Raw genomic sequence first — 24,628 nt, 5'->3', positions numbered from 1 at the left:
TTTCACTCACCTACTCTAATGCCCGTTCTGTCAAATTCATTGGTAGTAAATGTAGAAAGTAACCTTTCTAATTGTTAGGCTGGCAGCAGGAGATACAAATGCATATAACAGGTAATTTATAGCTCAAAACAAAAGGACAATTTTAAACTACTTTACAGAATGTATCATCTCAAATTCCTCAAGCTTCCAATGGGAAATCTCAGAGATTTGATATTATGAAATTAACACGATCTAATTTTATAATTAGCTGTTTGAACCATCAATATTTATTGTACACATTTTGAAAGTCACTGCCATACTTAATGTGGGTTGTCTTTCCTCAGGCCATCCCTTTGTCGTGTTCTATCAAAACTGAAGTAAGCAGTTACATAGCTTTCACATCTACTCTGACACAGGCTAACCAAGTTTGAGGAGAGACACAGTATCTTTTTTTTCCTCAAATCTAACTTAAAACAATTGGATTTTAGTTCACCGTTTGTTCATGTTTTGAAACTCAGATCAGAAATTCAGCCAGCAGGGACTAAGGCGTGACGCTTATCATCTAACTATCTGTAAAACCCTTTTCAATATGCCAGTCTCAATTAAACTGTAACTTTAAAGTTGGTTAGATGATGTATGTTATTCAATAATCATGTTTTAATCCAGTCAATACAAAGCCCGAGAGGGACAGTTAAACTTTGACACAATGTACAACATCGAGAGTATGCTGCTGGAACAGCACAGCAGGTCAAGCAGCATCTGAGGAGCAGGATAGTCGACATTTCGGGCATAAGCTCTTCATCAGGAATCACATCTCTTTCACAAGGTACATTCAGCAGTCACACGTGATGCACTTACCTTAATAGCATAACAAGATCTGCATCACTGGATAAGCGCCCCAATCCACTAGTTCCCTCGCTCCTGATAAACTGGATCTTCTCCCTATGGAAGTATTCAATTAATTCAATATTATTCTTTGAAAACTACAATGCAATATATAACATGAAGACTTTGAAAAGTCCAAAATAGACAAGGCAAAACTTTGTGATGATCACACCTAGGTCTGTCATCATTGTTTTATCAAGGTGGTTTAACACACTAATGGCACACAAGCTACTTATTTCAGTATCTTGTGTGCAACCTATTAGCAGGGGCTTTCCATTGCTTCCTTCCGCTAATGCCAGTTTTATTTTTGGCACCTAACCTCAGGTAGCAAAATCAACCAATGCAATCACACATTTTATGGTACTGATGATAAATCTGTGCTGAATTAAAATTGGCTGTCCTTTCTGCTGTATTTTTGCATCAGTGTAACTCAGCATTTTAACAGTTAGTGTGATTCAACCACTTACTTCCTAAGTTTTTAATTGCTTAAATTAGTGAAAATACAATCACGGTATAATTCAAAAAGAATTCACAAAATGAATCATACTGGTTGTTGTGACAAAATGAGGAGGAGGACTTCAGTTTTCCTCTTTTTTAACCTTTCTCAGTTGGTCAATTACATTTTTAGCACATAGCTATCACACTTCAATTAAATTTGCAGTTAATGAGATTTTTTAAATGAGCCAATTACAAGGTTTTCTTGAGAGAAAGAAAGGGGAATCTTGTCTCCTACTAACACTGAGGCAAGATAAAATCTCAACATCAATTACACACAAACACAAGTAATACGTTTAAAAGGGGAGACTGACTGTTACGAGATAGAATAAAGGCTGCACAGCTTAAAAGTCTTTCACCCTTGAAGTGTTACCGTTTTAATGTGGAACCACAGTTGTTTAGTTATTGAGAGGCAGAATCAGCAGTGACAAAGTTTATAAATATGTTGGAGTTCTTGATAAAAGGTTGTTTATTCAATTTCTGTTATCTCTGAGTGCAACTTTCCATGTGATGAGAGAAATAGAGCTATTCGATTCTTGCTAATAAATCAATTTACATTCTCTCTGCTCTGCTGCTTAAAAGCAACTATTGAAATATAGTTCAGTGTATATTCCTGAGTCCAGCCTCCCTGTCTTTCCAGACTGGCTAACTGGCAGGCAAACCTTTCATCTCCCAGTGATTAAATTGTCATGCAAGTGTGAATTAAAACAAGAGATTCAGATCTGAGTGTCTTGGTGTCCTACTCAGTTGCCTGGTTTCAAAGTCGGTAATTTCAGTGCAAACATTTTTTTAAATTCCACATTGGTCTCCTCGACTTGCCTCAGACTGTGATCAGGTGATGGTCACAGCCAATTCATGTTAGTATTTAATCTATGAGAGATCTCGGGTATAACAATCAAATAATAAATACTAAAATTTGATTATCTATATTTACTGCTATTGTAACATGGTATACTTACTTCACTGAACACCATCCAAACAATCTGGACAGTGTAGGTAGGGAGAAATTGTTCCTGCTTTGAAGGGATCAAGAACCAAAGGCAACCAATTTGGGTGACTGACAAAGGAAGTAATGGCAAAATGAGGCAATTTTTTTTCTAATGAAGTGAACAGGTGGAATCTGGAACACACTACCCAGATAGACTTAATTGCGGCTTTGAAAACGGAACTGCACAATCAATTTCAAGAGAAAAGATTTTCAGGGTTATGGAGAAAAAGTGGGAATGGGACAAACTGAGTTGCTTTTACATAGAGTTAGCATTGACATAATGGGAGAAAAGGCCTTCATCCATGCTGTAGTCAAGTTATGATTCTATTCTCCAATTGCATTAAATTATGCTGGACAAGAGATCAAATGCAAGGTTTCATATTCACAATCTGCATCTCTACCTAAGATAACCTTGAAAAGTATGTTTCAGAACAGAAAAACTGCTCTTTCATTCAGAAGTGTGATGTGGAATTGATGGTCCAGATACGTATTTTAAATCACGGAGAGATGAGACTGTAACATTTGCAACTGAAGTGACAGGATATATTCCATCTCGTTGTGAGATTTGTAGCGTATGTGACAGAAAATGATGAAATAAACATCCAAGATGGCAAGGCCAACTTTATATGATAAAATAAGACAAAATGTAAACTACATATAATCACATTTCACCATAATTTCTGTCAAGGTGTTTTTAGATCGGCAGCTTTTACACACTAAAGATGCTGGAGAAATAGGCTATTCAGCCAAACCAATGTATGCAGAAAACTCCAAAACTTCCAATATTTGATCTACACATTATTGCAAATACATGATCCATCTTTTTAAAAATTCAATCGTTCTTATTCATTATTAGTCTTCTTTGTTTGTGAGAATCTACATTATTTCCACCAAGGTAGAACTGCAACTAACAGACTAAGCAATTCTCTTGCTATTTTCATAATCAAATATCCTTTGTGGATATCCAAAAATCTTTCAAGTTGCTGTCGCTTCATTTTGTGAAGTATTTTCATTGACGCATAATGGCCTCTGATGATAAACAATGGATGATCTCTACTATGTAACCGAGTGCAAAGAAAAGTAATTGTTGCTCAGGTAAGGTCAATTCCTGCCTGGATTTCAAAGACTCACTGTGCAAAATAAGTAACTTCCAGCAGTGGACTAAAGCAATTGAAGTTCAGTATGGCATAAATTGCCAAATGGTACATGCCTCCCTCAAAAGTAAACTAGCAATGTTGCTAATCAAAGTTAGCTGGAAACCATTCAATTGATAACTTCTGCCCTTACTTTTTTTTGTTACTGTGCATTTCAGTTTTAATACAATTAGCTCACGATCACTTAGAATCAACGAGACACTTACAGAACATCACTAACTGAAACAAAATATCCTTAATTTTTACTTTTAAATTGTTAAGTAGAAATATTGATCCTCTTCTTTTTTCTATGCATGGGTCTGTTTATTTGGAAAACCATTGTAACCACTTAGTTCATCTAAATGCTAGGTGTGGACTGAATGGGGAAAGGGCAAGAATCAGCACATAGAGATTGGCAGAACCTTTGAAGTACAGTGAATTCTAACTGGGGCACAGCGATATTCATGAGTGTATGTCTGAAGTAACACAAATGATCACAGTAATTTGCACGTTGTGACACTTCCAAATAAAACAGATCAGAATGCATTATGAGTAAAGTTCCTTGGAAGAAAAGATACAAAGCTGCTCTTGCACACACTATACAAAAACTTTCCAAGCTATTGTTCTTTTTTGATGCATTCCTCCTTAACAATTTCACAATCAAATTTTTCACACATTAAGGATATTTTGTTTACATCACAATAATTCTGCAGTGTCCCATTACCTGTCCATGTAAAGTGCAGGTAAAATTTGAACAACACAAGCACATTTCCAGCAGCCTGTGAAAATTAGTGTCACAGAGTCATATATCAAAGAAACAGACCCTTTGGTCCAACTAGTCAATGCCAACCATGTTCCCAAACAGAACTTGTCCCACCTGCCCGCTCTTAGCCCATATCCCTCCAAACCTTTCTTATTCATGAACTTATCCAAAGATCTTTCAAACATTGCAACAATACCTACATCCCCCACTTTGTCTGGCAGTTCATTCCACACACGCAACAGTCTGAGTGTAAAAATGTTTCACCTCATGTACTTTTTAGATCTGTCTCCTTTCACCTTAACAATATGCCTCCTAGTTTTGGATTCCACTACCCTAGGGAAAAGACCCTTGTCATTTACCTTATCTATGTCCCTCATGATTTTATAAACCTCAATAATGTCACCCCCCAGCCTCCAACACTCCAGTTCTTTTTCATAGAATTCATAGAAACCCTACAGTATAGAAACAGGCCCTTTGGCCCAACAAGTCCACACTGACCCTCCGGAGAGTAACCCACCCAGACCCATTCCCCCTACCCTATATTTACCCTTAACTAATGCACCGAAGCTACGCATCACTGAACACCATGGGCAATATAGCATGGCCAATCCACTTAACCTGCACATCCTTGGACTGTAGGAGGATACTGGAGTACCCAGAGGAAACCCATGCAGAGACGGGGAGAATATGCAAACTCCACACAGACAGTCGCAAGTACTATATTTGTTATCTGCCTTATAATTGTTTGTCTAAAGCAATGAATTCAGATTTGGCAAAGTCCTTTCAATCAGCACTGTTAATAATACAGATACTTTTGCATAATATTTCACAATTTGCTGATGGCACCAAATCATGTTGCCACATAAAAAGGACATTTGAAATGGAAATACAAAATATGCTATAACACAAAAAGTAATTAATCACAAGTCATCTAAAGTATCTAAAAGCATTTATAATTAAGGGTGCATCTCAAGGGCATCTCAGAATAAATCTGAGAAAGGTCATTCTGCTATTACACAGAGATTAAGTATGACATATAATATACAAAATAAGCCAACCTCTAAGAGAAGAGATGATTGAGTGGAAATATGATCAATTTTTAAAATGTAAGAGAGTGATTATGATATTGCAAGCATATTACAGAGAATTAGGCAAAGAAATATAACAATAACAGAATGAAACATCACTTAAGATCAGAAAAATTTCCCTCAAGATTTTTTATATCAAAAAATTCAGATAAAATAATGGCTACGCATAGAAAATTTCAATTAAGGCAGTCAAAGACTTTGCTGATTAACACCTCTTTAAAAGGATTTGGAGGTTCTGGTTAGAATGGAATCAAAATTAAGGATAAATTGAAATGATTCAATACCGCTATGACAGACTTGTCAAAGAAATCAACTAGTCAAGGATATATAATATATCATTAATAATAGTAATAAGGTAACAAGTGCTTGCATTTTGCCCTTGAGCCTTTCGGATCAGATCGTGTGCAAAGCCTTTTCTTTAATACGTTGGGTGGATTCCATGAGGTGGTGTGCTGGGTTAAATGGTGTTCATCCCCCATCTTTCCTATGTCCTTAACATAATGTCCCACATAACTGAGAATTTGTCCTGGAAAATTCCTATGAAATATTGCAGTATAGATGCAAGGTCTAAGTTATTAGGGAAGAATGTACAGAAGAAAAACATACAGCATGACACAACCAGTACCACCACTTCGACAATCAATGGGATTACCTGAGTGAGTGATTCCTGATAAGGTCTGGCTGGCGCTCTTGAAGAATTTCAAAGATGTTTGGTTGACGCAGAAATGCTACAATTTTATCATTGTAAGCTGAAAACAACAGAATATCTCATCAAGACAGGGATTAGAAAATAGAGAATGCTGAACTAATCAACACATTGGGGCTGTTGAAATGATCAAACAATTAGAGATTGATCCATATGATTTGCTTAAAAGTAAAATTACAACTTCATTGAATCATATTATTTGAAGGCATGTGAACAAAATTAAGATGTATGCGATGTCGAATGGCATCCCCCTCTACCTCTGGTTTTCTCTGCTTGTCCACACATGGTTTTCTCAGTGAAAGGGAGAATTGGCTTTCGCTGGAGAGAACATCTGCATTGTGAAGGGAAAACAAGGCTGCACAAAGGAAATGCTTCCTTTAATGCCCTGGTCAATATGTAAAATTCACCACGTGGGAATGAAGATAGAAACTACTGTCCTACTATTGTGTGTTACCTATAATACTGAGTGAGTATTCTGTGCAGTTTGCCAAGAAAATTCATGTATCTAATAGTAGGAATTGGACACAATTAGTCAATTAGTTACATTCCATTTCATCCAAAAACAAGCGAAGCACAAACAAGTTGGTTGTCATTTAACCCAAATATTTTATAACTAAGTTTCATGGAATAACAACGTAATGAAAGAGATTTTGAATTATTCTTCAAGTACCTGCAAAAAGATCATAACCATAAAGATTATGCAGTAGACTTATCCAGAATGCAACTACTGAAGCCAATATTTCCAATTTAATGATTAGGATTAGCATTTGAATTTGCTGGACTATCAAACATTGGAGCAGGCCATTTGATGAGATCATGGCTTATCTGATAACCAACCCCACCTTCCAGCCTTATTCCCAAAACAATTGATTCCTTTACAGTATCTCAGCCTTGAATAAATCTAATGACCCAGCCTCAACACTTGTCTGAAGTAAAGAAGTCCACAAATTCACTAACCTGATTGAAACTTACAGAATACTGAGAGGCATGGATAGAGTGGATGTGAATAAGATGTTTGTTTCTGCTAGTAGGAGTGACTAGGACCCGACAGCCTCAGAGTGAAGGGACGAACCTTTAGAACTGAGACGAGGAGGAATTTCTTCAGCCAGAGGGTGGGTAATCTGTGGAATTCATTGCTGCAGAGGGCTGTGGAAGCCAAGTCATTGAGTGTATTTAAGACAGAGATACATAGGTTCTTGATTAGTAAGGGGATCAAAGGTTATAGGGAGAAGACAGGAGAATGGGGTTGAGAAACATATCAGACATGATTGAATGGTGGAGTAGAATTGATGGGCTAAATGGTCTAATTCTGCTGATATATTTTATGGTTTTATGACCTAACATCTGATAGGTAAAAAAACTACTAATTTCAATCTTAAATGGGCACCCACTTATTCCAAGATTATGTCCTCTCATCCCAAACTGTCCCACAAGGGGAAACAACCTCTCCCCATCTATCCTGCCAAGCACCTAAGAATCTTACGTGCTTTTCCTCTCATTCTTCAAAATCTAATTATTGTAATCCCAATCTACTCAACCTCTCCTCATAAAACAATTTCTCCATACCTGGAACTAAACCTAGAGAATCTTCTTCAGACTGCCTCCAATTCCTGTACCTCTTTCTTGAGAGCAGAACCCAAAACTGTTCATATTATTCCAGATGTGGTCTAACTAGACCCTTGTATAGTTTGAGCAAGGCCACCCCATTTTTAAATTCCAGTTCATTTTAAATAAGGAAGTGTATTCTGACTCTTAGTTCCCTGATTGACTGAGCATGTGCAAGCCTCCTGAGCCATACATGTACAGAGGTTTGGCAGTATGTGTGAGTGTGGGTATGGCAGTGAATGTACGCGAGACGCTCTGATGAAGAGTTATCGCAACTCAAAATGTTAGCTTGCTTTCTTTCCATGGATGCTGCCTGATCTGCTGTGATCTTCAGCATTGTTTGTTTTTAATACATGTGAGACATTGTGTATGTGTGAGAGTGTGTTGTGACAGAATGTGTGAGAGACTGAGTGGCAGCTAGCCCAGTTATAACAGTTTACATACGGACAGTTTTCATGAAACTAATTTGAGAATGCATGTGCAATCATCGCCCTGGAGTTTACTGCACATGATCCTCAGTTTCAGTAAGCACAGTCTTTAAATAAAGGCCAACATCCCATTTGCCTTCCCTTTTACCTGCTGAACTCAAACACTAGCTTTTGGTGATTCATGCCTGAGGGTCCCCAAATGTCTATGTGTTGTAGTTCTCTGAAGCGTTTTTCCATTGAAATAACATTCAGCTCTTCTACTCCTCCTGCCAAAGTGCACAACCTCACATAGGCTTGTTTAGTCACGACTTATTCAACAAAAATATCAAAAGTATAAGCAAATGCTGAAAACAACAAAGAGTAACATTTTTGTATACAGGTACTTGGAGATATCGCCTACAAATCATGATTTGCAATATGATCTTCTGCTTTTTTTGGTTTGGAAGACATTGCTTGTTAGAATTTTTGGATTTAGGAAAATCAGGAAACTGAAGAGCCAGCAGTATTCTGAAAGCTGCCTGCAATCACTTGAGAATAAGTAAAATGTAACCAAATTTTATTGGGGTCTAAGTGACGTGTGGCAAAATTGGATGACAAATGCAGCAAGACCCGACTCGATATCTGGAGCAACATGCACCATCTTTAATGTTCTTCACACGCTGCATGGTGAGATGCTCACCAGGTAGCAGTGAGATACTGTTTGACGAGGATTCATTCCAAGGATTAGGGTTAGCAATGCCAAAATCTGGTTTCCAGCATTTGCAGTCATTGTTTTTACCTAATGCTTGTTAAGTGCCTTGTTAATATCCTAACTCATTAAAATTCAGCCTCCTATTTTACCAAACTCAATAAACAAATTTGATGTCAGGAAAGCGTGACAAGGAAACCAGTGTGTGAATCTGGCACATTCAGCTCGCCATGTTCCCTGAATGATTTCTCTGATGCCTACAACCAAATTGCAGGCCATGATCCACAGGTACCCACCGCATACCACCCACCCTCCACGAACACTGCCGTCCATTATCTGCCAACTCATCAGAAACAGCCTGGCACTACTCTGATGCACTGGCACTGTGCTCTGGAAGGACAGGCTTTCACAGTTCAAATCCCGCCAAGTCAGATGGTGGAATTTGAATTCAATTAAAATCTGAAAATAAGAGTCTGAAGATGACCATGAATCCATTGTTGATTATCAGGAAAAAAAAATCTGGCTCACTAATGTCCTTTAGGGAAGAAAACTGTCATCCTTACCTGGACTGGCCTACATGTGATTGCAGGCACACAGCAATGTGGTTGACTCTTAACTGTCCTCTGGAAAATTAGGGATGAGCAATAAATGCTGCCTAGTGAGCAACACCCTTATCCAATGCAGGAATCAAAAAGGAGAGGACATGGCAAATGACTTATCCTGTGAGGGAGGGTCTGTCACTTTCACTCAACTTTGAGGCTTTTAAAGAGAAAAAAACACTGGCCAGAGACCCCATGTGATGTACAGTACACAGGTTACCTCCTCCCTGGACATCCTACAGCATTGAGCCTCTCTGGGTCTCACCTCCCTATCACAGCCACTGCAGGACAACTCTTTAACACCTACATCTTCACACATGGAGAGGACTGAATAACAGGGATGTGGAACGAGGAGGGTTAAAGGTGTCAGTCTGACCCAGTGCAATGTACACACCTTGGTCCTCTTGCTTCTAGATGGTGCTGTGGGTTCTCAGTGCACACCTCCATCCAGTGAGCCTGGTCTGTGGCCATGAGAAGCTGTCTGGTGATGTGCAAATGTGTTTATCTTGCATCTCACATCCCTGTCGGCCTCTCCTGTTCCTCCTTCGACATTTTGACAAAGTCCCTGATTGCCAACACCACAGGGTCTTCTCCTGGCTGGAGCTGAGCAGGTGCCAGGTTTCCGACAGCCCTCCATGTGCTGGGGACTGGGGCATTTCTTCCTCAGCCAGCTGCAGAGCTGGTGTAGTGAGGTGCTCTCCAGACTGTGTACCCACACTGTTTCTGCCTCGCGTTCCTCCCGAGGTGCCAGTCTTTGGGCTGGTGGGGGTGCAGGAGGCTGGCTTGCTGATGCTTTCTCTGAGGCGTCAGTACAGTCGTGCTCAGAGGTCCAGGAGAGTGCTTCTGGGAGATTGGAGCATTTTTCTGTCGAGGTGGTGGGGAGGCTAGCATAACCCGCAGCACACCAGAGAGACAAGGCATCATAGCCGGTGTGCAGTGATTGAGAGTAATACCGGTGTTCATGGAACAGTGGCAGTGGAATGAAGAAAGGTACTGATGTGTTTGGCAGGACATGGATGTTTCAGTTTCCCTGCAGGACAGGTCCATTTTTCCTGTGAGGGTCACAGTTCACTCGTTGCAGGAGGTAAGGACTCAGAGGGCAGGAACCCTTGTGAGCTCTCTCTGCCATGTTACAGGCCGCCTTCTCTTGTAACAGGAGGAAGCTGAATAATGAGTGAGATAACAGTGAGTGACACAATGATCAAGCTAGTGTAAATGGTAGAAAGGTGGTGAGGTGATCAAGGAAATGATTAGGCAGCATAGAAGCCTTGAAGAGTTAATGGTGCGGGAGGTTGAGGAGGGAAGAAGAGTGAGTGAGGTAAGGTGTTCCATGTAATAGTGAGAGTTGGTGGGAGGTGAGTACAATAGCATAAACATAGTGAATGTGTGCAGTCAGAAAGCAGAGTCACACTTAAACTGGCAGAGTGGGCAAGGTCACTGACCTTCTTGCAACCTTGCTGCCCGTTCCTCCGCACCCTGGAGACAACAGTAATCCTGGTGGTGACCTCAGATCAGGCTGGCAGGGTCTGGGGGCATAGCCTCCTCTGCTACTCCTCCAGCAAAAGGAGGCCTCTTCTCTGGACCACCCCATTCACCAGGACACCACAATCCTGTTGGGGAAATCATGCACCACTTTCCCCTTCTTCGGCATGTTCAAACTCCGTCCTTGACTGAGCAGGGCAGCTTTGGTATGCCAGTGATCACCCCGGTTCAGCGTGGAGGGGGGCTTTTTAAGATGGCACAAAAACAGGGAATGTCAATCTCTTGGCAAATGCCCACTGAGTGGTGAAAATTAAATGTGAGAGATGTCATAGAGACAACGGACATTGTTAGTGTGGGGAGTTGGCTAAGACACAGCAAGAAAACTCGCTTGGCCTTGTGGTGACAAACCTTCCAAAACATTCAAGTGCAACACTGATTTAACCACACAATATAAAATTCAGCCCACAGATTACACTTCAATGAAGTACTGCATACAAAGAGCACTAAAAGCAGGGATTTGGTGAATGAGGGAATCGTTTGCTGTGAGGGACAAGGTGTTTGGTTTTTTATAAAACGGGGCATGGTCCATATGATAACTTCAATTTTAAGACCTGAGTCAATTGCAATCAAAATCCAAGTTTGAAAGAGCCAATCTAATAATTTACTGGTCCTGATCAGTTACAAGACCCATTCCAGGTACAAGTATGTTTTTACAAGCTTCACAGAATCTATTAACTTTATCATAACAAGTACAAAAGAAAAGGTACTTAATAAAAAGAGTGACTTTTCAGTCAATCCATTTTGGAACGACAGTTCATGACACTGGTTGACTGGGCACATATATTTTTTCTCATACAGCATGGAGACAGGCCTTTCGGCTCAAACTGGTCCATGAGGACCAAAATGTCCATCAATGCGAGCCCACTTCCCTGCATTTGGCCCATATCCATTTAAACCTTTCCTCTCCATGTACTTGTCCAAATGCCTTTTAAATGTTTTTAATGTACCCACCTCAACCACTTCCGCTGGCAGCTCATTCCATATGCGTACCACCTTCTGTGTCAAAAAAGTTGCCCTTTGGGTTCCCTTTTATTCTTTTCCCTCTAACCTTAAACTGATCCCCTCTAGTCCTCGATTCCCCAACCCTGGAAAAAAGACTGAGTGCATTCACCTTATCCATGCCTGTCATGATCTTATATACTTCTATAAGATCCCTCTTCAGTCTCCTGTGCTCAAAGAACAAAAGTCCTAGCTTGTCCAACCTCTCCCTACAACTCAGACCGCTGAGTCCTGGCAACATCATTCTAAATGTCTTCCGCAGTCTTTCCAGTTTAATAACATCCTTCCTATAACAAGGTGACCAAAACTGAAAACAGTTCTCCAAGTGCAGCTTCACCAATGTCCTGTATAACTGCAATATAACATCCCAACTTATATACTTGATGCCCTGACTGATTAAAGATAGTGTGCCAAAAGCCTTCATCACTGCCCTATCAACCTGTGACTCCACTTTCAGAGAACCATACACCTGAAGTTCTTAAAACCCTACCATTCACCACAAAACTCCTGCCTTGATTTGACTTTCCAAAATGCAAGATCTCACACTTATCTATATAAAACTCCATTTGCCATTTCTTGGTCCACCTCCCCAGCTGATCGAGGTCCTGTTGCAATTTCTGAGAACCTTCCCCACTGTCCACAATACCCTCTATTTTAGTCTCTTGCTGACTTCCATTGTCTGAGGTTCTCCTTCTGCCTTCAGCCTTTTCCTGTGCACCACACCATTCAGAATCACTTCTTACTATCCCTTGCTGTCCATTAAACCGTGTACATGGTCAGTGACATCCTGAATTCTAATTGGCTTGTCAACATTTGGATAGCACTTGATCAGTCTCAGATTGGCTAAACTGTATATACCCTAACCCCTGTATATCCCCAATATTCAAACTAATACATCTGAATATTCTGAAAAACCTCAAGATGTTTTACTTAAAATAACTGTTATTGCATGAGCTCACTTGACTCTGGTGACTAAAATAAATTCAAGCTAAAATAAAATAAAGTAACCATACAAACTAATATACATAGGTCTTCAAGTTACAAAAATTTGGAATATAGTTGTGTCTTTGATTAAAAGTCTTTTATCTCAAAAGAATTTTCAGATTTCTTAGCCTGAGCTATAAAAGCAATCATAAAACCATAGATGTATGACCTTATAATAAACTCTAGCAGTTGACCATTGTTCCTTACTGAAACTCCTCACATGCTTAATGAAGTCAACATTATTAACTATTGAAAAAGAATTCAATCCTACAGGTCTGAGACAGGAAGTGAGAGACAGTGAGACCTGAAAGCTGAAACATTAATGAGGTGAGCAAATAGGTGATTGGTTGCTGAATTTTACTTATTTTTTTCTGAATAGGACTGGGATTAGGGAAATAACTATTGTGTTACATGTATAACTTATTACATCAACAAATAATCATTGGGTGACCTTTCAAAATTTGAAAACCTAGTTTGTGAAATAAAATACAAAGACATAGCACAGCACATGATGTATTTCAACTGTAGTGTGTGAGATCACGAACATCAATATAATCTACAGCAACTGCATGTGCAGTACAAGAAATTTGGTTGAGAGTTCATGAGCAGAAGTCTGAGTTTTAGGCACAGGTAGAGAGAGAATTACCGAGAGTCTTTGTTCCAGGAGACAGACTCCTTAGTTCAGATTTGGTTTGTGGGTGGGAGCAGGGAGAAAGGAGAAGGGTGAGGAAAGGTTGAGCATCCAGAAAGTAACACTGAAAGCTTGTTAGCTTCTGGACTTGTTCAACGGGTTCAAGGTTCTTAGCTGATGGGAGCATTCACTGCTCTATGTCTCAGGATAATACCCTGACCAATCAATGTCAACCTGCCTGGTTTAAACATTTAAACAAAGCCTGGCAGCAGACTTGCAATTATTAATTTTTATATTCTTGATTTGAATTTATTGTTATGTGTACCGAGGCTCAGTGAAAAGCTTTGTCTTGTCCTCTTCAGGGCAATGTCTATATCAATCAGATTCCACTTGCCAGTCAATCAGCACACTCCTCTTGTGTGGTTTGTCCCCTAAGTTGGTGTTCTTGTGAACTGTCTTGATGAATGCAAGAGAGAAAGCTACACCAAAACATGGTCTTTGTGAACAGTACTGAAAATGTGTTGCTGGAAATGCGCAGCAGGACATGCAGCATCCAAGGAACAGGAGAATCGACGTTTCGGGCATAAGCCCTTCTTCAGGAATCAGGGCGTATGCCCGAAACGTCGATTCTCCTGTTCCTTGGATGCTGCCTGACCTGCTGCGCTTTTCCAGCAACACATTTTCAGCTTTGATCTCCAGCATCTGCAGTCCTCACTTTCTCCTTTGTGAACAGTACTCAAATTCTGTATAACTAAATGATTATTTGAAAGCCATTACACTTCATGTGGTGGCCTACATAAGTTACCTGCTATAAAATACAATGGTTTACAATGGCGAGTGCAATAACAAATCCACCTTGTCAGCTGAGTTTCAGAAAAAAACCCAAGACCCCAGTCATGGAACTGAATTTGCTAAGCTTTGAACAAATTTAATTAAGTAGGTTTGACTCCTATAGTCAGTCTGCACATAACACCAGAACAGAACACAGCATAAGAACCTTCACGCTCAGCTAACACCAGTCTCTATTTACAATTTCTCTCAAAAGTCTTTTTTTCTGGAATTTCACCCCATTATTTCACCTTTGATGTGCACCAATTCCCAGTTTACAAATGGTCACTGTCACCTGCAACTCACTGCATCTGAGATCCTATGAAAGTTCTTACTCTGCAATTGAAAGAACATCTACTGGGCAGTTACTTATTGGACTCCCTAATTCACATCAGCAAAGATGTCTGATTTTTAGCTAATTTGCAATTTTTTTTCCCTTTATTCCTTGGATACACGTGAAAATGAATGTGTGTTGTGAACTATTCCCCCAAGCTTTGAACACACAATAAACCCTGCTTTGTTATAAACCTAAAGGATTTGCTGCAGGTGTTAAAATAGAAGCATATTTAATGTCTCGAGTCCAATGTGACTCTTTTTTTCAGTTCTCAGGTGAGTGGGTGGATGTGTGGGTGAATATGGGTTAATAGTTGAGCATTTAGTTCCTTGATGTACAAAGCATGATGGGAGAGAATGCTACCATATGAATTGCAGAGAGGCCAACTCTGAATGCAAGCCACCAGAGACAAACCAAGATTCATGTTAGTTAAACCCACCTCTTTGGCTCAAAACTGGCCCCAAAGAGTGGGGGGGGGGGGGGGGGGGGACTTGAGGCTCTGTCAAAAGGGGAAAAGTGATTTATTGGTTAGCTCAGCTGATATGCAGTTTTTGGTTGATAGATTTACTAACTACTCATTAAAACTGTAAATTTATTGCTTTAAATTTTTTTCTAAAACTCATGTTGATTGTTCTGGCAGTCTTTATCTTTTTGAAATTTCTTTAGTAGCCCCTCTGAGGGAGAGAAGAACTGAATGTGCCACTGTATGCAAAAACACTGGATAACCCTGATGTCAAAGATATATAAGAACTATACAAGAAAGGACATCAGAGTGTTGGGGTTTAATATACTATCAATAGTAGAGGATTGACTAACTAACTAGTAGTTGAGATAAATGGATTATCTTCAAGGTGGCATGCTATAACTAGTGAGTACCAAATGACTCAGTGCTGGGATCTCAACAGTTGCCAATCTATCCCATTATCAAAGTCTGGAATATAGAGTACAATGTAACCAAATTTGATGACAAGGCAAGATCGTTGGAAAAGCGGGTTGTGAGGATCACACAAAAATTCTGAGTGGGCAACAATGGTGCATCAAATATAATGTGGAAAATATGAGATTATCATTCTTTGATAAGAAAAATAAGAAATCACACTATTATTTATATCAAATAAATAAATACAGAACGCTTCATTGCAATCAGAGGGATCTGAATGTCCTTGTATCTTAATTATAAAATAATAGCATCCAGGTACAGCAGGCAATTTAGAAGGCAAACTGAATGTCATCCTTTATTGGAAAGAAGATGGAGTATAAAAGTAAGGTAGTCTTGCTCCAACTATATAGAGTATTGGTTAGATCACATGGAGAGTTTTGATCTTCTTATTTCAGAGGAGACATAATCACATTGGAGGCAGTTCAAAGCAAGTTCTGTAGATTGATTCCTGGAAGATGACATTCAAGGAAAGGTTGAGCAGGTTAAGTCTGTGCTCAATGGAATTTAGAAGAACAAGTAGTAATCTGATTGAAACGTAAAAGATTCTTAAGGGACTTGACAGGTTAGAAGTTGAAAGGACCTTGTGTTGGCATTTTGGTCTACAAGGGTGGGAAGGGGTATAGGAAGCAGGCAAAAAAGTGGAATTAATGTCATATGTTCATACTGAATGACGGTGTAGACACGGAGGACCAAATGGCTTATCCCTGTCAATTCTTATTTTCTTAGAATTCCATTTAATTTAATCAGGAGAAATATTCCCATTTCCTAATGAGACAGTAAGTAATTGAAACAAACCAACATTGTCAACTACACATTAGCATTAGCTGACAAACAGCAGGAAAAATATCTGTTTCAATTATACAGGACCTTTAAAGAACACATAAAATAGTTTTAATAAAATTACATGTATTGTGTAAAGTGGCAAATAATTGTGGGTGAGACTGAAGATTTTAAATTAATCTTAGAATTCAATTTTACGCTGCTTAATCCCATGTTCTTGTTGTCAAGAAGTTGCTGTAACCTTCCCAGGCATTTTGCTGCCACCAGGTGGTGGGAAGCAGCAACTGTTGTGGGGAACAGCAGAATTTCTGAAGAAACTGTAAAAACAATAAAAACATATGCCAAAAATAGAGCTACCCACGGAGTCATAGAGATGTACTGTATGGAAATAGACCCTTCGGTCCAACTAATTCATGTCGACCAGATTCCTAGCCCAATCTAGTCCCATTTGCCAGCATTTGGCCCATATCCCTCTAAACCCTTTCTCTTTATATAGCTATCCAGATACCTGTTAAATGTTGTAATTGTACTAGTTTCCACTACTTCCTTTGGCAGCTCATTACACACACACACACACACCACCCTCTGCGTGTAAATGTTCCCCCTTAGATCTCTTTTATATTTTTCCCCTCTCACCCTAAACTTATGTCCCTTAGTTTTGGACTCCACCCCCCCACCCCACCCCAGGGAAAACACCTTGTCTATTTATCCTATAAATGCCCCACATGATTTTATAAACTTCTATAAGGTCACCCCTCAGCCTCCAATGCTTTAGGGAAAACAGCCACAGCCTATTCAGTCTCTCCCTATAGCTCAAATCCTCCAACCATAGCAACATCCTTGTAAATCTTTTCTGAACCCTTTCAAGTTTCATAACATCCTTCCGATAGGAAAGAGACCAGAATTGCACGCAATATTCCAGCAGTGGCCTAACCAATGTCCTGTACAACCGCAACATGACCTCCCAACTCCTGTACTCAAAACTCTGACCAATAAAGGAAAGCATACCAAACGCCTTCTTCACTATCCTATCTACCTGTGACTCTACTTTCAAGGAACTATGAACCTACACTCCAAGGTCTCTTGTCTCCAAAGGGAATGCTTTACATTACTTTGCAATGGCATGAATTTGTGTCAAATATGTTTAAATAAAATTAATAAAATTTACATTTCACATTTTAACACATACTATAGTAAGTTATTGCTTAGATACTTGACGTTGAGTTCAGGTTCATTCCTGTAGTACTTAAACCCATCAAACGTACAACTTTAGTCCATGTAAACAGAAAATTTAACATACCCACTGGCACCAAGTCTTGATTGTGGTTTCGACTAATGGTGCCAAATGTGCTAGACGGTCTGGGAATAACTGGGGGGCCTACATGACGAGAGTCATCTGCCACCTAGTAGAAATAATAAAACTCTTTAGTGTTTGAGCAAAATTATGCATAACACAAATTTCAATAGCCATTTTCACAATTAGCTCAATATATTATAATGTCCTGAATGCACACTTTCAGTTTTCACAGGTTAAAATGCAAAGTACTTTGCAGTTTCTCCTCCTTTCTATTTCTTTTCTTGCCTATCATGTACTATACGAACCCTAACAGAAAGTGGGAAATCAACCAAAACGAGATGACCATGATAGGTCAAGAGTGACTTCACTTCTATTAAACTTCCTTTTCATGGGGTATCTTGCTCTTCACGAAGTATCTTCCCACAATGTTAAGGGAAAAGATTTGTATCTTATTTCATCATTGTGTGTCTTGAGCCTGTGGAGATGGTGAGGACTACAAATGCTGGAGAGTCAGAGTAGATAAGTGGAAAAAGCACAGCGGATCAGGAGCAGAGAGTCAACATTTCAGGCAAGACCCTTCAGTGTCCTCTCACCACACTAATCAGCTCAGTTTGGCATTGAAATATCAAGCAGCAGCCCTAATTCAATGTCTTATTTAGTTTAGAAACAATTAGTTTAGACCTATAAAGCTTAAATGAAAAAGTGATTTCTCCAGATGGATATATGAATCATTTAAATCTGCTAAAATAAAGCTAGGTGCTTCATCTCAGGTAAATTCTTCCTCATTGTTCATCACCTTGCATCTTCTTATGTAATTCAGATGAATCTAATAACATTCAATTATACAAAATACAATTCTAGCAATAGTCTCAATTGTCCTAATCATAAGGCTATTTTTGCCTATTGAGAAAGGCTATACCATGGATACTGATACCTACCTCACCGGCACTGTGGCTACGCTGTCTTTGCAAGTGCTGTCGATGAACTAATGCGATCGAGGGTCTAGCAGTCTGAAGTGGAAGGCGTGGATCTATGAAAGTGGTGCTACGGGAATTGTGATCAACAAAAAAGGGCTGGAAAAGGGACAAAGTAAATCAACAACAGGTTACACAAAATACTTCGACCTGTGCACATTACTGTTTAAAAAAGTTTTAGTTTTAATTTTAAATGTCACATCAATCGTACATAGAAGAATCGCGCTGTTTGTAAAGCATTTTCAAAATTTAATTGGGTAACCTATATGCAATGGACTTTCAACAACTAACTTTGTCAGTGATAAAAGGAGCACACTCCAAATTCATCAAAATTCAATCAAACTCATGAAATTTTCCTCATATCCAAAGGAGATCTTCTGAGGTAAGAATTAAACATAATTAAAATGATTTACAATGTGTATGAACAGCTGCAAGGAAGCCTTAACTATGATGTTGATATGAATTAAAGTTCAACTAATTTTATTCGAAGTCTCAAATATAGTATATTAATAATTAATATATCCTCATCAAAGTGATTAATTTCAAGGTGTAATCTAAAGGCCCATCATTTTACTATATTGTACTAAAACATGATAGACTGTTTTAATTTATTTAAGATTGATGACAACTCACCAAGTAAACCTGCAGATTGTAAAATCTAGTTACCAGAGTTCATTTGACATTTCATTTTGTGGGCTGTTGAACAGAGCAACTACTGCTAGAGAATAGCTTGATATCAATCACTAGTTTAGACTAAATGGTCGTAAGGATACTGTGTATAATGTGGGTTAATGTGATTCATAGGAACCAGATTCAGACCTTGAATTTGCTCAGCATTCTAGGTCCAGGCTTGTAAACACTTAAATAAAAATCAAAGAACTGTGAATGCTGGGAATCTGAAGCAAAAACAAAGTGCTGGAGAAACTCAGAAGGTCTAGCAGCATCTGTAGAGAGGGAGACAGAGTTAACTTTTTGAGTTCAGTGATCTTTCGTTCCATTTTTGTTTTAAGCACTTTGTATCTGGACCACTGTAGAGATGAAAGAATCGGACTTGAGTAGAGAAGGCAATAAACTTTTTATCATGGAAAGGAATCAGAAGCATGCAGTTCTCAGTTTTCTTACCAAATCAATAAAGTGAAGGGCAGAAATTCTAAATTCTGAAAACTCAGTACAAATACACTTCAATCAAATATAAAATACACTTAAATATAAAAAGAGTATTGCATTCATAAAGTTATTTTTACCAACAGCACTTTACAGCAAATATTTCTGAAGCATGATCATTGCTATAATGTAGATTTATGTAACTTTTTTTGTACTGATTGTGATCAACAGATATTTCAAGTCTAAAATGACTTGTTTATTGATAGGAAGGTGGAGGATTCCTCTATTCAAAAAAATCAAGCTTGATCTTATAATGCATGGTGTTAAAAAGTCACAGATTGATCATATACTGTCATTGTGTGTACGTTTGTCAAGTCAGATTTTATCTTCCATGTTGGGATCCAACTCACCTTTCCCTGATGGTCATGCTTCATTTCCCAACCTCTTGGGAGTTCCAGCTGTTTATTAGCAAATAAGTTCAGGAATAAAACTAGGTCTCGATTATGCTGATAGCGCTCAAAATTATGGGCATCCCGTCTCACTTTGGTGATCATGTGTTTCAAGCATGTATTGCTTGTAAACATTCGATAGGCACACTGTCAAAAACAATTCAAAATTGACAACAGTGATCACCATAATATGAGACATTATTATCTCCAAAACAAGGTCATGTATTACTTATGAGCAGTAATGTTGCAAACATAATATGCAATAAAATATTTTTAAAATCTTCACAACGTTTCATACAGTCACACACAACTCAAATCCTGTAGTGCTTGTAAAATTGGAAATAAAATACTCCATAAAATACTTGATCATATGGTCATACCCAATCATTCTCCCAGCTCCTATTTAAAAGGAGCTGATCAATAGAGCATAAATTACTTTAACGAGAGTCAATACAACCTTAATATTGCCCTAGTAAGAATAATCCCTACATTTTGCTCATCTTGTCATTTCAAACCTATACATTATTTTGTGATTGAACAAGTTAAACAATCATTCTCAATATCTAATATTCACAACATAGGAGAGAGCCCAGTGATAGTATTGGATGACTGTTAATCCAAAGACCCAGGTAATGTTCTGGGGATTCAGGTTCAAATCCCACCATGACAGATGGTGGGATTTCAATTCAATTTTAAAAACCTATAATTAAGATCTAATGATGACCGTGAATCAATTGTCAGGAAAAACCCATCTGGCTCACTACTGTCATCTGTACCTGGTCTGGTCTACATGTAACTGCATATCCATGGCAATTAGAGATGGGCAATAAACGTTGATCAAGTTAGAAAAGCCAATGCATTTGTTAAAATTCATGATCTTTCAAATTTAGTTTCTGCAATGAAAATAAGTTCAAGTATTTGGGCATCTTCTGATCTGTCACTCTTGTTGCTTTTATCTGAACCCTTAGTAAGCATCAATATATTATTCTGCAAAGCGTACCGCAAATACAGCCTTACCAATGAATATTATCCAGTTAAAATCACATTTTTAAAAGGCAGAAATCCATAAGATATTTGTCATTTTAGATAAAATAATTGGCATCCATTTTAACTTGTGACAACTATCCATTGCACCTACATTTTGTTATGACCAGATCTTTGGTGGGATTCCCCAATTTGTTCTGGCACCAGATGGGAATGTCTGTATCTCGGGTGAGGAGGAATTAACTGGCATCCTTTCTTTACCTACTCACTCCATCAGTTGGTTGCAAAAAGGTTAATTTAAAAATAATCCCTTGCCTTGTAGGTACATTTTTTTCTAGACCAAAATAAACTAACTTTTTCAAAAGGAGCCAAGCCAGGCTTTTTTGATTAAAAAAAAGGTGAATTTATTAATTACTAAACACAAAAATAATTACTAACACAATGTACCACAGATTAGAAAAATGAGATGCATCTAAAATGATAGAAGTTAAGAAACAAAAACACTGATCAGTCTTTGAATTGCTCACAAAGAACAGATAGCTGAATGCTGGAGGCCTTGCAGTGTGGTAACGTTGATGTTGGGACTGAACAGTCGGCTTCATGATTTTTAGTTTTGCAGATTGGCTGTGATTCTGTAGCTAAAATGTTTTTCAAAATGGATCGAATTCCAGCATTCATGGTTCATTGTCTTTAAAAAAACACTTCATATTTCCTGTGGACTGGTTTGTAGCATTCACATATGGAGAGGGTCTTCACTTCCAACATAAGGCAACAAGGAGACAGTCCTTCACTTGTGACCATCACTATTCACTAGTGCTATAACATAGGGTGGTACACAGGATAGCATTCAGTTTCACTAGTCTCCTGCAGCAGAGTTGAAACTGGCTTTTTAATCGCTGTCCTTGTGTATTCCTGGCAGATATACCTGCAAGAGGTGGCTTTTTGCTGAGGGGATACATGGTCAGCAGCCCCCCTTCCACGCCCCAATTATCTGTTCTTATTAAGTGTTTCCCTATTTAAAAGTTTCCTGACAATTTACATGTGCCACATTCCATTGGTATCACATAAGAGTTTCCCAGTCACGCAGTGAATTTAGTGTCGAATGTGTGGTGCTGGAAAAGCACAGCCGGTAAGGCAGCATCCAAGGAGCAGGAGAGTCGACGTTTTTGGGCAATGCCTGATGAAGGGCTTTTGCTTGAAACGCGACTCTCCTGCTCTTTGGATGCTGCCTGACCTGCTGTGCTTTTCCAGCTCCACACTCTCGACTCTAATCTCCAGCAGCTGCAGTCCTCACTTTCACCGAGCAGTGTATTTAGTCCATTATCATTTTTTTCTGCAGCAGTGTTCCTTTTAAAGACAGCACATTTTAGAAATAAAAGTTTAAAAATGTCAACAAGTATTTTGGGGTTCTGATCCAACGTCATCACAATTTTAATTTCAATGAACTAACGTGCATTATTTTACTGTGATCCACACAATCCATCAGCAATTCTCTACGTCAATTTTCTCTGAACATCGTTAGTATTTCTCATATTCATGAAGTGGCCACATGGTTCACTGTCTTTAAAAAAAACTTCATATTTCTATAAGTATCCTCCTTTACGTCACATGATATATTAGTGTATAGCAGTATTAAAACCCTCAGAAGTACAGTCACCTCCATCCATTCTTTTCAATTATCACCACTTGCTGGTATTTTTTTAAAGCTGTGCGGTTCTGCTCAGGAAAAGTAAATTAGAGGCCTAATTATTCCTTTTTCTTCAGTGGTTTCAATATGACTTATTTCTCAACTTCTTAACTACCATAACAAGATGTTATTTAGATCTGTACGTAGTATATTTCACTGCTCTCTTTACATGCTTATTCCAGACTAGTTTTTTCTCTCTGACTGATTTCAAAGTTATGTGATCAGTTCCACCATGATTTACTTGAATCTCACTATACCACAGGAGCCACTGTCCAGTTTGCCCCCACTGAACCCAGCAGCCCCACCACTGAAAGTTGCTCTGCTAGTGAGAAAAAGCCAATAAAAAAAGTCCCACTGAAGACTGAAGCTGACATATTGAAGGCCTGTAGGAAAAGAAAGTTATAAGCAAGGCAGAAGGAAGATCTTGGCTGGCCCCAGTTCAGTGATAACTCTCCTTTAGGATATTCAGGAAAGAAGAATTCCTCTTCCCTCGGAACAGGGCGAGGAGGTTGCATCATCTCACCAGGCCTAAATAGAGCAAGCAAAGGAGGTCTGCAGATGTAGGGTCATCCAGGCACAAGTGCTTCAATGCTCTTACCTTCTCCTTCTTGGTAAGTACTTCATGTTTCACTTCCTTTGGAGGTTTATAAATGGCAACATGCCAGGATGAGTTAGGTGAAAAGGGAGAACCCAGCCACTGGTGACAAAGGGGTCAGGCTCCACCTTGATGATCGGGCACTCATCTGTCCATGTTTCCTGCAGCAAGGTTATTTCAGAGTGGCTGCATGCAGGAGGCATTCAGTGTTCCCATCCTGGGCCCCTAAGCTGCCACCAGTACTGGTTTTGTCGCTACAGTTATCAAATGGCTAACATTGTTAGACTTATTCTGACAGGAATAAATACAGGGTACAGAGCAAAAGAAAAGATGCAGCCTGGCAGCAGTGTGCCTCTGTTACCATCCTGGCATCTAAGACAGTGGAGACTCTGGAAGTTTCATCATTGGCAGTGAGGCAGGGGCATCACTGCGAGAATAAGCTGCCTCATGGCTGGGCACAAAGGAGTCTTTGCTGAACACAATAGACGGTGCTCCTCCTTTGTACACCATATGAAACCACAAACTAGTCGATTATGATGGCACATGTTTGGAAGTGTGCAACAATTTCATCTATTTGGTTGCTCGCACAGCTCAGCCACAAGAACACGGTGGTACGGAGGCTCAGTGGTCAACACTACTGCCTCATAGAACCAGGGGTCCACATTTGATTCCAGCCTCAGGCAACTGCCTGTGTGGAGTTTGCACGCTCTCCCAGTGTCTGCGTGGGTTTGCTCTGGGTGCTCCAGTTTCCTCCCACAGTCCAAAGATGTGCAAATTAGGATGAATTGGCCATGCTAAATTCCCCATAGTGTTCAAGGATGTGTAGGTTAGATGCGTTAGTCAGGGGTAAATATAGGGTAATAGGGTAGCAGAATGGGTCTGGGTGGGTTACTCTTCGGAGGGTCTGTGTGGACTTGTTGGGCCAAAAGGCCTGTTTCCACACTGTAGGGATTCTCTTCTCTGAAAGACAAAGCTGTTGCCTCCAGATAGGGGCAGTCAAACACCTCTGAGGGGGAGGAGAGGACAGTGGAGGGAGCAGCAACACATCTTTGCTCCACATTTTCTAATAATCTCTGCAGCTTTCTTCCACATCTGAGGACCCCTCTCAGGACATTCCTAGTATATGCTCTAACCTCTCAGCAG

The 24,628-nt window shown here is 39.3% G+C and overlaps 1 protein-coding gene across 2 annotated transcripts in view; it reads right to left on the bottom strand.

Annotated features, from left to right (window-relative positions):
* The window catches only part of hecw2b (HECT, C2 and WW domain containing E3 ubiquitin protein ligase 2b), a 338,435-nt gene that overhangs the window by 81,456 nt on the left and 232,351 nt on the right, over positions 1-24,628 (bottom strand). For both annotated transcript variants that reach the window (XR_011961647.1, XM_072578957.1), the window contains exons 14-18: positions 20,181-20,366; positions 18,631-18,765; positions 17,696-17,798; positions 5,984-6,080; positions 838-921 (exon numbers count right to left, since the gene is read on the bottom strand). Coding sequence is in view for 1 of the 2 variants with exons in the window: in XM_072578957.1 (XP_072435058.1) it covers positions 838-921; positions 5,984-6,080; positions 17,696-17,798; positions 18,631-18,765; positions 20,181-20,366 (605 nt within the window). In the remaining variant the exon portion in view is untranslated. The remainder of the gene's footprint in view (positions 1-837; positions 922-5,983; positions 6,081-17,695; positions 17,799-18,630; positions 18,766-20,180; positions 20,367-24,628) is intronic.

Source organism: Chiloscyllium punctatum, chromosome 10 (assembly GCF_047496795.1).
Source record: "Chiloscyllium punctatum isolate Juve2018m chromosome 10, sChiPun1.3, whole genome shotgun sequence".
Taxonomy (NCBI): Eukaryota; Metazoa; Chordata; class Chondrichthyes; order Orectolobiformes; family Hemiscylliidae; genus Chiloscyllium; species Chiloscyllium punctatum.
This window is presented reverse-complemented; position numbering and strand designations above follow the sequence as displayed.